Consider the following 14372-nt stretch of genomic DNA (forward strand, 5'->3'; position numbering starts at 1 on the left):
TCCCAGCACCCCTAAAATTTGAGAGATTTTCTTTGTATTGTATGTCCTTTTTTTAAAAAAAAACAAACCAGAAAACTGTAAAATCCTCGATGAGAGTAAGGTGTAGTGGTAGAACAGTGTTCAAAGCACGATTGAAGCCACAAGTGAATAGTTTTCCACTGCAGGAACTTGTGGGCTGTTGTAGGTCAGCCCAGACCTTTGTGAGCATTCTGACCAAATGAACTGCCCCTGTAGAACCTCTTTTAAGGCCATTTCGAGGGGGAGAAAAGTATCTGCACAAGGGTAGGGACATCTGACTGGCCCTGATAAACTGTTGTCTATCTCAACACTGACTGATTACACTTAGAGAGAATAACAAGCAGCATTTATTCTTCCATCTTGATGTCCTCGATCAGTCGTCGTCTTCTCTTGAACATTGTCATCCAAAACAGAACATTCACGAAATAGGAAAGCACCCATTGTCCTATTTACTACATGCTTATAGAACTGGATTTTTCTCCATGCGATTTTTGTCTTTGCGAGCTCAGAGTTGACGTCACAGTCAAAGCAGCAGTGGAGGAAGGCTGAAAGGGCAGGCGACAAAAGTGTTCCTATGAATGTTTGCGGCACCTCACATCTGCCTGCACATTTATTTAGCAGCTAGACTTGCATAAAAGTACAGAAAAATGTATTCCACTTCAGCAGCTTTCCCTCATCTGTGTGGTAAATATGCCTGAATCTCTTCTGTTGCAGCAGCACCTTCTTGTGGCAGCTGACCAGAGCCAACATGGCAGGAGTTGCAGCCAAGCGAGAGGGACCACAGTTCATCAGTGAAGTGGCTGTCAGGGGGAACTCAGCCGTGCTGGAGTACTGCCGCACCTCTGTATCCGCTCTGTCTGGAGCAACAGCTGGCATCCTCGGCCTGACGGGACTATATGGCTTCATTTTTTACTTCCTCTCTGCATTTCTTCTCTCACTGCTGCTCATCCTCAAGGCCGGCCGGCGGTGGAACAAATGCTTTAAGTCACGGCGGCAGCTCTTCACCGGAGGCCTTGTTGGAGGTCTTTTCACTTACGTCCTGTTCTGGACTTTCTTGTACGGGATGGTGCATGTGTATTAAAATGATGTACACTAAATAACCCTGAAATATTTCTGTCTAATGCTACGTAAGCCATTAAGATCGTCTGTCCTGCTGTTTGTAGATAGGCTATTAGTTACAGACTTTTGATTTTTCCATTGTGAACTGTTGATATATTGAATGATGTGTTAATAATTACTATATTGATAATTAACTATTGACCCTTTCTTTCTGCTCCACATTTCGCTTTAACTCCTTTAACCTGTAACTCCAACTCTGTGGTATCATGAATACTGGGACAAGAGCCACAGTTATTACAATGTAGATTAACAGATAACATGATAATAAATGATTCTCTACAAGTTGTTTGCAGACATTATTGATCCGTTTGTCACTTGTTCGTATCGTGAAATCAACATGACAAATGCATGTGTTTCCAACAAGAAAGAACATTCAATAAATAGCAGCACAAGCAGTAGATGGAGCTCCTGCACTTCAATGATCATTCATTTACAGAAAACCAGTGCGTCTCCTCTGAGGACCTGCAGGTCGTTCTGTGGCAACTCAAAAGATCCTTCCGGTTCATATTTAAGTTTGCATGAAAAGTTTCATGTGGAAAGTTCTGTCACATTTACAAAATCCCAAAGCTGAACTCACACACCACTTTTTTGTTATCACTGTTACTTGGTAATTTTTTGATCCTCCTAACCCTCATCAATGATTTTCACTGGATTGCTTTTAAATTGTACGGAATATTAACACTGACAATGTTTGCAACTAAGCAATTATTGCAGAATGTTTCAAAGTAATCAAATATTTTTCTACTCTATGGCTATAGAAGAATCTTGTCTTCATTAGTTTTAACTTTGTTTCAGCCAACAATCTAGTTCAGTCATAATTTAAGAAATCACACATTTTAAGGTACTGTGACTATTCTTTCATGAAACATTCATTTTCAGTTTTGGTCCACGCCAATTTTGCAAATTTCGTCACAGGAAATAAAAGACATGACAGAGAAATGTCAATTTTAAGTGGTAAGCAGCACATATTCTGACTTAAATATTAAGTATACAGTACAATGCAAATAGAAACACACAGAGGTAGAGAATTTTGAAGTCAATATAGCAAAGCAATTCCAGTGAATGTAACATTACAGCCAGTGCAAAGTATGGAAAACAGAAACAATTTTTAAAGCTATTAAATGATGGAGTAGTGTAATTTTGTTCATTTTTTTTTATTTTTCACCAATAGATATCAACACTTCCCAATAATTAAAGAAAAACAAGACGAAAAATTAATAATCCTTCTTGGGAAAATATAAAATCTATATACCTGAAAAAGGGCTCCAAACTACATTTAGTGAGTTGTGTGTTTTTTATGCACTGTGAAATAACTTATAGATATGATAGAACTATACTACACTGCATTTTTAAAAAATGGTGGCAAGACAGTGAAGACTAGTGACGACACAATTTTTTTCAAAAAAAATTTAAGATTCATTATTCAGACAGCAAAGCATGGAGGTATTCAGCAACAACTATTTAGGTATCCTTCAAGTTTTGTGGATGTTTCAATCCAACCCAGAGAAAAAACAGCGGTTGATGAGGCTTAGAATTTAGCTCCAATGATCAAACTAAAAAGCAAAAAAAAACAACAAAAAAAAAACAAAAAGGTATTTGCAACAGAGCTTCCGGATTTTGAAAGCTCACATGACATTACCAGAAGTTTTCACAAGTCAGCATAGAGTGACCTGTTTATGACATGACAGGCTGCATACCTCAGCTTCACCAGTGAATTCTGTTGTGTATATGATTGTGTTGTAGTCGTCGCACAACCGATATTAAAGTCACAATCAGCACAGAAAGAGTCCAAACAGCAGGAGACGTAGCAGCAGTGTTTAACAGGGATAGGGTCCAGCACCCCGCGCGACCTTCGTGAGGATAAAGCGGCGTATAGAGAATGGATGGAAGTCCGTGATGTCTCCAAATGAAATACATTAGGACCATTCACGCATTTCTTCTATGTTACTTCCAAGCGCCGTTTTTTGAAACACACGTTCACTCAATGATTTGTCAGAGTAGTTTTTGGATTTGTTTTTGCAGCGTTCATATTTTTCTTTTAGTAAACAGTGTTAATTTTATGCAAAGTCTTTGTTTAAGGTCCGCATTGAAGTTTTAGCAGAATATAAATTGATTTTCATTTTCATGTCGTCAGATTTTCTCTGTGAATTTTATGAAAATTCATAAAAGAACAAAAGTAAATACTGAGAGACATAATTAATTACTAAAAATGGACATTTACTGAAATCAACAGCTGTAAGTATAGATTTTGGAAACATAAAAAAAAAATCCTTTGTTTTTGCAAAATGTGACTGGAAAATGCATTTCAGCACCCATCACGTCCCTTTGCTCTCAGTTACTGCAGCTACATTTTTCTAACCACAAAACCAAACCCAAAGCAGATGAACCTTCTGTCACGTAGACCTAGTTTCTGTTTTTCGTAAGACAGATAATCTGTATATATATCTCTCTCTATATATATATCGGTAAGCGGTATACATACATATATATACATACGGTTTAAATACATCCAGTTTTTCTTGCTTTTCGTCAGTTTGACAGTTTCCGTAGCTGTTCTCATCCACCACACTCGAATGTGACTATGTATCTGCTCTCAATCTCTTACTTAAAGTCTGATCTTCATCTACTTGTTTTGCTTTCTCAACAAGTTAATTTCCATCACATAAGGCGACACCCAGACCCTAGCAGGTCAGAAGTAATGTGATTATATTTCTGCTGTCAGATTGGATCAAACCTTTTAAAATTGGTCATTCAAAAGAAAAAAGAAGAACTCTAAACATTCTTACCTATTGGACATTTTCATCTTTAAAAAAAAAAGATTTAAAGCATGTCTAATGGGGCGTGTGACTGTTGGAAAGAATCTGAAAATGGACTGAGATGCATGTAATGTTTTATTGTGCTGTTTTCTGTCTCTTTAAATTCAAACACTTAAAGTGACTCCATGCTGACCTGCCTGTTCCACCTGCTAACCTCCACTGTGATATTTAGTCCACTTTAGAGCACTGGTGAACCAGATTTGATGATCGTGAACAGTTTGTATCTGGATGACAGTGCTCCAGTCCAGTGTGAATAACCTCCACAGAATGGATTAGCTGATCCTGGATAATAAAATATGGGATTATTTAATCCAGATCATTCTGATCCAGATTAAGCTTTTGAATCAATTGGGCACAGAGACTATTAAGCAATTCACTTAATGTCTTAGCCATTTTACCACTATTTATTTGCTGTTATAACAATTGTCACTCTGCTAGAATGAATTGGATTGCTAATGGACCTCTTGTAATCTCCCACCTTTGAATGCCCACCCAGCCACCCTCCTGCGTACATCAGAGTCCCGACCCACTCTCACAGTGCACAACATTCTCCTGGATCGACACGTCTTCAGTCAGGGCAAACATCACTCATGCCAGTGACCATGCCAGCAGGTGAGAATCAGTCTGACTTTTGGTTCACCTCCTGCAGCGTAGCAGCGGCCACTGCAGGTGGTTTGTCTTGCTCTGACTGCAAACCTAATTGTGTGAGGAGAAGGTGATGTGATGCTTCGGCTCTGCACCCTGGGGAGACAGAGCGGCAGAGTATCGCTGTCCTGTATTGCGTGGAATGGTGGGACCTCGTTTCTCCACAGGCGGCTGGTTCTCGTCACTATGAGAAGACTCCACAGTGAGTTCAGTTTCTTCTGACTTCTTTAAGGAGTTGGCCGCCTCTTTCTCTGCACCTGGTTTCCTGGACCTCCTCTCTCGGTGTCCTGCTTTCCCGTCTTTGGTTTTGTTCCGTTCTTTCCTGATACACAAGGTGTGACAGAGAGTCAGGGTGATGAGCAAGATTCAGAAAATGATTTATTCAAAAGCCCCAAATAGTGGATCATACTTGAAGTTGATGATTTCAAACTTCTTGTCTCTGTAGAAGGAGCTCGTGTTCATCATGTACAGTAGAATCATATCACATGCAAAAGCTCCCTGAAAGAAAGAATACAGTCATCTGGACTTTCACAAGCTGCAGAGAATCAATATTTTTGTTACTAATGATCATACATCAGCCTCTAGTGCCACTGTAATATGACATTTTTTTTAAAACTTAAGGCGTCTTAATAACTACACACTAATCACTGACACAGCAGCAGAATATTTGATTAAATGACTTACTATACCCAGCAGAGCAACACCCGAGCCAATAGCAATTATTGTGGGAACAATACTGAATTTCCCAGCCTGCAAACAATGACAAGACATTCACTGCAAGAGTATGATGGGAAACATGTACTTCACTGAGAAAAAAACTGCTCATATAGCAGCCGTACCTGGCCATTGATCATTATATCAAAGCGAATCCCATATACTTTGTACAAGGTGCGGTAGGTTTCACCATTTTCATCCTTATAGTATCGGGCATATCTGGAGGTGAAAAGAGTTTAATAGATATGTAAAAGATGAAACTCAACCAGACAGAGCAGAGTGCAGGCAGTGGATTGACTGATTTAGTTCTTGGTAAATCCCTGAGAGGACACACCTGAAGTTGTATCCTGATGTGATGGAGTTGTTGAAGTTCCTGTCCAGACGGGTGAAGCTGTACTGTGGATTGCACTGAGAGGCGTCTTTATCCAGGTCACAGTTCCACTCGATCAGAATCCCAACAGAGCCGCCCTGACAGACACAAACACAGACTTTGCGAATACTAATAATACTACTACTACTAATAATAATAATAATAATAATAAGTCTATTTATTGTACAGCATTTAATGAAAGCAAGGATTACAAAATGCCTTCAAAAAATCAAAACTTTATATATTTTTTTTACTCTGCCAAGGAAAGTGGCAGAGTTATGTGACGATCTGGGTCTGTTTTTCTGTCTGTCTGTTCGCAACATTACTCAGAAACGGACGAACAGATTTGGATGACATTTTCAGGAAAGGTCAGAAATTACACGAGGAACAACTCATTACATTTTGGCAGTGATACGGCTTATAGTATGGAACCCCGGATTTGTTAAAGACTTCTGTATCATTGTGAGATACCAGCACTGTAACTATGACAACAAACAAACACGATGCCAACTGCTTGCTAACGATCACTGATTGATTGCGATCCTACTACATGTCGACCGCGGCAGACGTATCAGGACTTATCCATCTGAATCCTTATACAAGGAACAATTGATTAAATTAAATCCCATCTTGGTTAAAGTAATAAAATTAAAATGCTGATTTAATCCCTCTGACTCATACACAAATCAGTTTTGGGACTTTTTGGTATAATGTTGAATCAATGAAACATTTTTAAAAATGGGACGCTGCAAGAAGAATAGAAGGAAAAATCACTATTTAATCGAGCTGAACAGAATGTACGATGGTTTCAGTGCACCTAAAACACAGAACTGTTGAAATAGTTTAAGATGACAAAGAAAAAAACTGGATGGCTGAATGTTTTAACAGACATTTTGGACTGTATTTGTGCACAGTCATGATGAGCTTTATCGAATCTAAACGTCAAACCCCATAAAGAATTTTGTGGCCTGTGCTAAAGAAACAAGTCTGTGTGAGAAATGCCAACTAATTTAGTTAAAGTGCACCAATTCTGTCAAGAGGAGAGGTCAAAGATACAACCAGAATGGTGAAGGGACATTTAATCAAATATTTGAATTACCGTATGTAAACTTTTGAACCAGCAGACTTTGTTATATTTCCAGAAGATCTATAATATATCGACGAAAGAACCAAAATGCGCAATGATTCCATTATAGAATAACAGGTGTCCTCGGAGTCACTGAAAACAGGACTGCCACGATAAATATGGTCTTTACAACTGTATGTAAACTTTTGTTTGTGACTGTAGCTTGTGATGAAGGCCCTATAGGTACTAAATCGTTATAATTTATAGTTTAATAATACTGCTCCTATCCTACTGTTTTTGTAATTTGAAAGAGAATGATGTAGACTTGTGGAGTGCCCTAGTAAGTGAGAGTTTACAACACCTAAATGGTTGTATTTATATAGCACTTCTATCCAAAGCACTTCACATGATACGCCACATTCACCCATTCACACACTGATGGCGGAAGCTGCCATGCAAGGCGCTAACCACAACCCACCAGGAGCAATTAGGGGTTTGGTGTCTTGCTCAGGGACACTTCGACATGAGATTGACAGGCCAAGGATCAAACCGGCAACCTTCCAGTTACAAGACAGCCACTCTACCCACTGAGCCATGCCACACCTGACACATAACTCTAATGTCTCTGTGTCTGTCAGGTCCCACCCCTGGTTTTCACTCACTATTTCCTGTCTACCTCTTCAGTGCAGCTGGCCAAAAGGTAAAATATGGTAAAAGATGTAGGATTCCATTTTAGACAATGATTTCTCTCTTTAACATGAAACCACTCTGCTGTTAACCAGCCAGTTCAGATCAGAACTTTTGATTTATTAACAAACTATTTTGTCCTGATGCACAGGGAGGGACATACTGAGCTTGTGCTTCACATTTTGACAAACTACAGATTTCCCCTCTAACCACAGGAACAAATCGGTTGTGGTGCAAGCAGGCCATCTCTCTGTGAATCGGTCAGTTTAGTTTGATTTCATGGCATAAGTCTGTAATCGGATATGCACTGAGAGCATGGAGCGACAAAGAGAGAGGAGTGACAATCTCTTGCTTCCAGAACATAAACTGAAGTTTGTCTTCCTCCACTTTCAGAGCTGTTTCTCAGCCTCCATAGTCTTCTCAAGAAATCTTTCATCACAAACAGATGACTTAGATACTGGGGCCTACTTTTATTCCGATTCTCTACAATACAGCTGATTGTAAACAGTAAGTATGATTACTTTAATCATTGTCATGAGTTATTATTCAATTATTACTGCAGTCACAAGCACATTTCCATAATTCATAAAGATGATGGTTTATCTATTATGAAAAGGAAAGACAGGAACTTCACTTTGTCAGTGAAGTTCATTGATGAGCAGATTACCTGGAATGAACAGAAAACAGGAAGCCAGTAAGGTCATCCAGATAACCATGCGTGTAACATTGTAAATGGTTTATTTTGTTCCATATTATTTGTATGCTTAATGTTGAATTTGTACATTGCCCTTTTGCTCTTAATCCATGTGATAATGCATTGCACTTTTATTGCCCTTCTTTATTTTTTATTCTGGATGTTTGTTATTTCATTGTTCTATAGGTATATGTGTTGTCTGTGCAGTGGACCCCTCTGTTCAAGACACAGAGAGACTAACCAAGTCACCTTTACCTTTAACTGAACTCACTCCCACACACAGTCTTAACTGGCACATTATTACATTTTGTACCTTAACAGCCATGTCCTGGAAGTCATTTCCAGTCCTGCTGACGAGATCTGCAAGGCGGAAGATGGGGCAGTAAGGATGGTTTTCTTTGTCATAGGAGCATCTCTTCAGGTAGCTCTCATCAGAGGTTTCAAGGACGTTGGACCTAAGAGGTAAAGACAGCAGACATGTGAAGTAAATGTCCAGGAACCACAGAAACTAGTCCCATTCTCACAGTGAACTTCATAACATTTTGAATTTATCCATGGAAAAGTCTGAACACTCAAGGGCAAAATGAGAAAAAGTTTTTTTGTGTTGCAGCAAAGAAAAGAGACATCTGTAGTGTAAGAAGCATAGAATTCTCTCACTCTTTGATATTGGCTTTGACCTTGTGGTTTTAAGACACAGTTACTGCTTCGACTTATACAGCTTGTACAATGTTTTTATGATCCCTTACATAACACCATGACTTCTGGAAGCTCAGATATGTGGACTCTGTTCAGATACACAGTTGGATTCAAATGAGGGTTTCTCAGAAATGTTTAGTGAGTCTGAGGTCAGGTGACTAAAGACCATGACAGTCAGCGCTCGTATGTCTTCACTGGTCTTCAGATCAAAGCTTTGATTTGTGTTTGGGCGCATCAGCCTGCTGCAGTATGAATCTTTCTGCACAAAGATGCAAACCAGAGGATGGAACATGTCTGACACCTGCACTGGAGCCGCTTGTTGCTCAGAATAACAATCTGACTTCTGACACTTTCATTTGGTTCTGATGTTATCTTTCCCACTGCCATAGTGCTACCTTGTGAGGAATGTTCTACTGGAGTTAGTTGAGCAATTATCTGATGACTCGATGAAATCTACCTAAAAGCTCAAGGAAATCTAACAAAGATGGTAACTTGGTCAGTGCTGTTAATCTACCTCAATTTGATTGCTGACCTAAAATACTGCAGAGTGTAAACTATTTATGCCACATGTGTTTTTAAATGTTAATTATTTGTGTTCATGAAGATGCTGCAGATTTTCATGATTTTGAATTCTCAGACTTTTGAACTCCACTGTATAGCAAGTTGTTCTCAACACACTTCCAGCATATACAGTATGTGCATTTCAATTACACTACATACAATTACACCGTATGGCACCAAGGCACAGAGTGTAACTGGATATGTCACGCTGTAAGATGTGTTGCCAACTGTTTTGAATAACCCCCAAGGGAAGAGATTGTGTTATCTATCTCCATTAAGCATAAGCACATAAAGACTATAGAGAAAACATAGGAGACGTGCCAGTGTAATTAGATTAGGATCCTGACTGATGAATTGGCAGTGGCTTACAGCGGCAGCAGCTCTCTCCTGCTTCCTGTTTAATCTCTGCATCAGCGCAGGTGTTGTATGAGAACAGAAAGAACAAGAAAGAATGAATGAAGGAGAAACCCACAGTGAACGATTCACCTCTCTGCTGCTTCCTGTTCAGATGCTGCAGGAGCACTTGAACAGGAAACTGCACAGAGGCCAGCCATTCACTGCTGCTTTCTCTTTCTTTCTTTCTTTTTTTGTTCTTTCTGTGCTTTTGCAACACCTGTGCTGATGCAGAGCTCGAACAGGAATCAGCAGAGAGGGCAGTAGCTCCCTGGGCTAGCCCCGTCTGATCTGACACCTGTCCAGAGCAAGGCCTGCTGTCAAGGACATCTCAGATGACTGTTTCACTGTCTCACCAACTGCAATGCACAGGCTGGTATAAATAGAGGGCTCTCTGAACCCTAAAGCTATTTAAGGCAGCCATTGGAACATGTATTTCCCCCAGCTCACTCTACACCACGATGCCTTGAAACCATTCAGTCACTGCAGCAATCAGCAGCCACTTGCAGGTACTTACTTGGAGAATTCAAACTTTGGGAACCTGATGAAATTCTTGATGTAGATGGTGAAGTTTTCTGCTTCGCTCAGTCGGGGCTCTCTGGAAATGAAGGGACAGGCAGCTATGTGAAATAAACAAATAGAACTGACAGGCTGCATTAGTAATAATAGAACCTGTGAAATATCTTGGTCTGTGTGAGGGATCAGGGTGAGTGTCAGTGTAGTAGCACAAAATGGCAAATTTCCAAAGTTCTGCCAAGAAGGAAGGATTCTCACGTGGGTCTTCTGATGTATTCGACTGGACACCAAGCATGAATCTCACAGGTCCCCGTGCTGTTTAGACACAGGCCGGTCTTGATTCCTAACAGAGCAAGGAAAGATTCTTTGCTGGGTTAAAGAGAATGTTTTCTATAACAAAACATACAGGAGGATATGATGAAAAAAGTTTAATAGTAAAAAATAGTGTCAAAACAAAACAACTACAAATGTGTCAGGTAACTCTCTGATCATTGATGAAACCCCAACAAATTCACATCTGTGTATCAAAGTTACATTATCAGAAGTTTTGGAAATAATCTCTTATGCTTTAAAATTGTTTAGATGTCAAAGAAGAAGAAGTCAACACTACTGTTCTGTGCAGTGTGCAGATTATGAAGTTCCTGCCTCTCTGTCCGTCAAATGCTGCAGCTGAGCACACCAGCTCACCAACTACTCCACTACACAATGGCAAATTTTAATTTGGAGTGATTTAGTGTTTGACTCTGGTTCGACCCTGAAGCTGATTCTGAATAAGGAAAAAAATGCAGAAAGCTCAACCCTGCAGGTTAACAGGATTGCTTCTTTAGATTTGTTATGCATGAAACCCTGGAAGTCTGAATCTGTGTTTTCACACTGCATTTTCAAGGTGGAAATGCTAAGCTATGGGGTTGACTGCTTATTTCATTGTGATATAGTAAATAAAAACACTATATGGACATGTTAACAAGTTAAAATAACTAGGTTTTTTCTGGTATGGGTCTTTAATTGTAACATTTGTGGCAGCAAAATTTGAAGCAGGAGCCATGACATGGGGTCAGTGTGAAAAATACTGCTTTAAAGCTATTTAAGACAGTATGACGACAGTTGTGAAACACAATACACATTAGTCTCATCATACAGAACATAGTGTATAGAACATGAAACATCTCTCTCCATAGATGAATCTGTAAACCTGATTGATGCTAAATCCTGACCACTATTCAGATTTAAGATGAAAGGTTCCTCACCATTACCAGCTGTTACACTCTCCCCCTCCACACAGTCATCGTCACTTTGACATCGTCCGTTTGGCACCTTGAAACTCTGTGAGAGATACAATCAGTCCTGAATTTTCAGAATGGAAACAGTGGATCCAAAAAACAAAACAAAACAAAATGCCAATGAGTTTCCTCTCCTCTTTGTACCCACCTCAGCACAGAACCCCAGCCTCTGATTGGGGGTCTCGATGTAATTTGTTACTATGAAGAACACCTGCTCGCCCTGCAAAATAAAATTATGTCCTGACAGTGAAATCGAGAAGCAAAAAGGTTAAACAAATTACACACCCTGAGAAGTTCAATATTGTTGAATCTGTAGAGACAGATGCTGAGGCTAATGATATAAGGCAATACAGACAGGAGCTTAATTGGGGAGGGCTGTGATATCAATGCCGAGCCTCTGCAATCCAGACAGACAGACAGACAGACAGACAGACAGACAGACAGACAGACAGTGTAGTATCTGATCTGAGATGTGTTACCTAATAGGTTAGTAGAATGGAATGTGTTTTGTCTGTTGTAGTATCTGACCAGCAATTTGTGGGAAAACATACGTTTTCTCTTTCCCTACGTAAACATGTCTCTGACATGAGATATATGTTTTTCTGTTTCAGATCTGGAAATGTTTATGCTGAACAGGCTTCTTTGCCTGAGAACTTTGCACAGTGAAGTGGGGCCTGTCATTAAGGAAGCCATACGTTATGTTATGTTCCGATAGATAGATAGAGAGAGAGAGAGAGATAGATAGATAGATAGATAGATAGATAGAGAGAGAGAGAGAGAGAGAGAGAGAGAGAGAGAGAGAGAGAGAGATAGATAGATAGATAGATAGATAGATAGATAGATAGATAGATAGATAGATAGACTCACATTAGGTGGTATGACATAATCCTCAGCGCTCCACAGGTAAGGCCCTGTCTCTGAAGTGTTGGTCAGAGTGACACCTTTAAGTTTGGTGATGACCGATGTCTGGATGGCTTCTTCTCTCTCCTGGTACCCTTTCTTCACCACAAACACCCACCTGAGACATTCATCCAAACTTAGTTTAATAGTATTTATTAAATTTTTTGACATCTGTAGGTTGGTGCACATGTTGAGCAGTTAGTTTAGGACCATGTGGCCCAGGGTTGACAAAACACTGTGTTCACCAGCATGATGGCCGATGTAGATAGATAGATAGATAGATAGATAGATAGATAGATAGATAGATAGATAGATAGATAGATAGATACTCTATTAATCCAGAGGGAAGTTCAAGTAAGGAGCAAGGTTCATGTCCTACACTACATTGCAGAATATTTTATGCATGCAATATGATGCAACTACAGCACACACATATGGATCTGGACAGGTGTGGAGCCAAGAAGTGGATTGGTAACAGAACCAAGAGTAAATCCCTTTAGAGGGTAATGCAAACACTCATAGAGCTGGAGTTCTATTCTAAGCTCAGTGTAGTTTAAACTGTATTATAAAATTGAAAAAAAAAGGTTATTTGTAACAACCCGAACAGATTTTTATTAAAGAAAAACAATTGCTAGTTACTTAATAATACATAATTAAAGCTTACTATGTATAAGTTCTCATGGAGTACTTGTACATTGCTATCATTCCTGCTTAAGCCAGTGATAAAAGAAGGCGATCAACAACACTGACCTACAATAGATACCGAAAAAGAAAATCTAACAAGATATCAGTTTCACTGCCACCCCAGTGTGGCATGACAATAAAAGCAGTATATGTGCAGACCATACAGAGCCACATATGACCCTATAATGGCACTGCAGACACCTTCATCTTATAGTTTGACTTCACTTTTATCAACATTAAGTTGAAACCAGGTGTTGGATTTACCTGTTGACTCAAGTCTTCTGATCAGCTGTCATCATATCTGTTACATTACACTGAGAGGTGACACCTCCTGTCCTCAGCAGACATTACTGAATCCTCCAACACAAACTCTTCCCAAACACAGCCCTGAAACCCTCCACGCTGCTCTGCCACTTTAACACCACCACCAAACTACAAAACCTTCCACAAGCCCAACTATTTTTAACTTTGTGAATCACTTTCTAATTCTCTGTTCGGGAAAATAAGTCAGAGGACGCATGCAGAGCACATTACCCGATCAAGTATCCCAGCACGGCCAGCTGATAGAGCCGGAATAAAATCCCGATTTTCCTGTTTTCGGCAATGACATATTTCTCCGTCTTGTAGTTGAGGAGAGAAATGAAGAAGCCGCCCCAGCCAGCCATTCCTCCCGCACCGTGCACAGCACTGACACAGGCTTCAGCTCCCAGCTCATATATACTGCTGCTTCACTGGTTATGCAGCGGCCAAACCCACTGAGACAAGAGCTGCACTGCTCCTACAGAGCTTCTACCCAATGATCAGACATGTGGAGGGCCAGTTCTTACTCTGGTTTGCTTTCATTTCAAATTGACTTCACTGACATCACTTTGGGAGCCTCACAAAACTCATCTGATAAATCGATGTAGATCCCCAGTGACTTCAGCTGATGGGCTGCTCCTGTATCATTCCTGATATGTTCTGCTCTAAAAATAATGTAGCTGCAATTATTTTTTCACTGGGGAATGAAACAATGTATTTTGAGGCTACATGCAGTGCCATGCACTGGGGGTGTGTGGGTGGGTGCCACAAAAGACTGTACATGAAAGATGGATACAACAGTCCCTTAAACCTGCAACATTTCTAATAGTCAGCAGGGGACGACTCCAACTGGCTCCAAAAAGATGTCTGATTGTATAGAAACCAATGAGAAAATGACCCTACTTCTCACTTC

The 14372-nt window shown here is 39.9% G+C and overlaps 2 protein-coding genes across 2 annotated transcripts; one reads left to right on the forward strand and one right to left on the reverse strand.

Annotated features, from left to right (window-relative positions):
- The first annotated feature begins 709 nt into the window (after positions 1 to 709).
- LOC127530607 (ER membrane protein complex subunit 6) lies at positions 710 to 1419 on the forward strand. The gene has a single exon (XM_051937794.1). The coding sequence runs from the start codon at positions 767 to 769 to the stop codon at positions 1097 to 1099; it is 333 nt and encodes a 110-aa protein (XP_051793754.1). The 5' UTR covers positions 710 to 766; the 3' UTR covers positions 1100 to 1419.
- A 1914-nt stretch (positions 1420 to 3333) lies between these two features.
- Positions 3334 to 14097, reverse strand: p2rx5 (purinergic receptor P2X, ligand-gated ion channel, 5). The gene is made up of 12 exons (XM_022223259.2): positions 13694 to 14097; positions 12443 to 12593; positions 11724 to 11795; positions 11543 to 11618; positions 10554 to 10638; positions 10297 to 10377; positions 8443 to 8584; positions 5647 to 5780; positions 5438 to 5531; positions 5283 to 5348; positions 5008 to 5096; positions 3334 to 4920 (listed from the first exon to the last, which is right to left on the reverse strand). Exons 1-12 carry the CDS (start codon positions 13822 to 13824, stop codon positions 4650 to 4652), a joined length of 1392 nt encoding a protein of 463 aa, XP_022078951.1. The 5' UTR covers positions 13825 to 14097; the 3' UTR covers positions 3334 to 4649.
- Positions 14098 to 14372: the final 275 nt, after the last annotated feature.

Source organism: Acanthochromis polyacanthus, chromosome 17 (genome assembly GCF_021347895.1).
Source record: "Acanthochromis polyacanthus isolate Apoly-LR-REF ecotype Palm Island chromosome 17, KAUST_Apoly_ChrSc, whole genome shotgun sequence".
Classification (NCBI taxonomy): domain Eukaryota; kingdom Metazoa; phylum Chordata; class Actinopteri; family Pomacentridae; genus Acanthochromis; species Acanthochromis polyacanthus.

What these genes read in the sequence shown, in the direction of transcription:
- LOC127530607 (XM_051937794.1), top strand. Translation starts at nt 767, where the DNA reads ATGGCAGGAGTTGCAGCCAAGCGAGAGGGACCACAGTTCATCAGTGAA.
- p2rx5 (XM_022223259.2), bottom strand. Translation starts at nt 13,824, where the DNA reads ATGGCTGGCTGGGGCGGCTTCTTCATTTCTCTCCTCAACTACAAGACG. An exon ending in GGCTGGGGTTCTGTGCTGAG is followed by an intron (nt 11,619 to 11,723) that starts GTGGGTACAAAG and finishes TATCTCTCACAG; the next exon opens with AGTTTCAAGGTGCCAAACGG. An exon ending in TCCAGGACATGGCTGTTAAG is followed by an intron (nt 5,781 to 8,442) that starts GTACAAAATGTA and finishes TGTGTCTGTCAG; the next exon opens with GGCGGCTCTGTTGGGATTCT.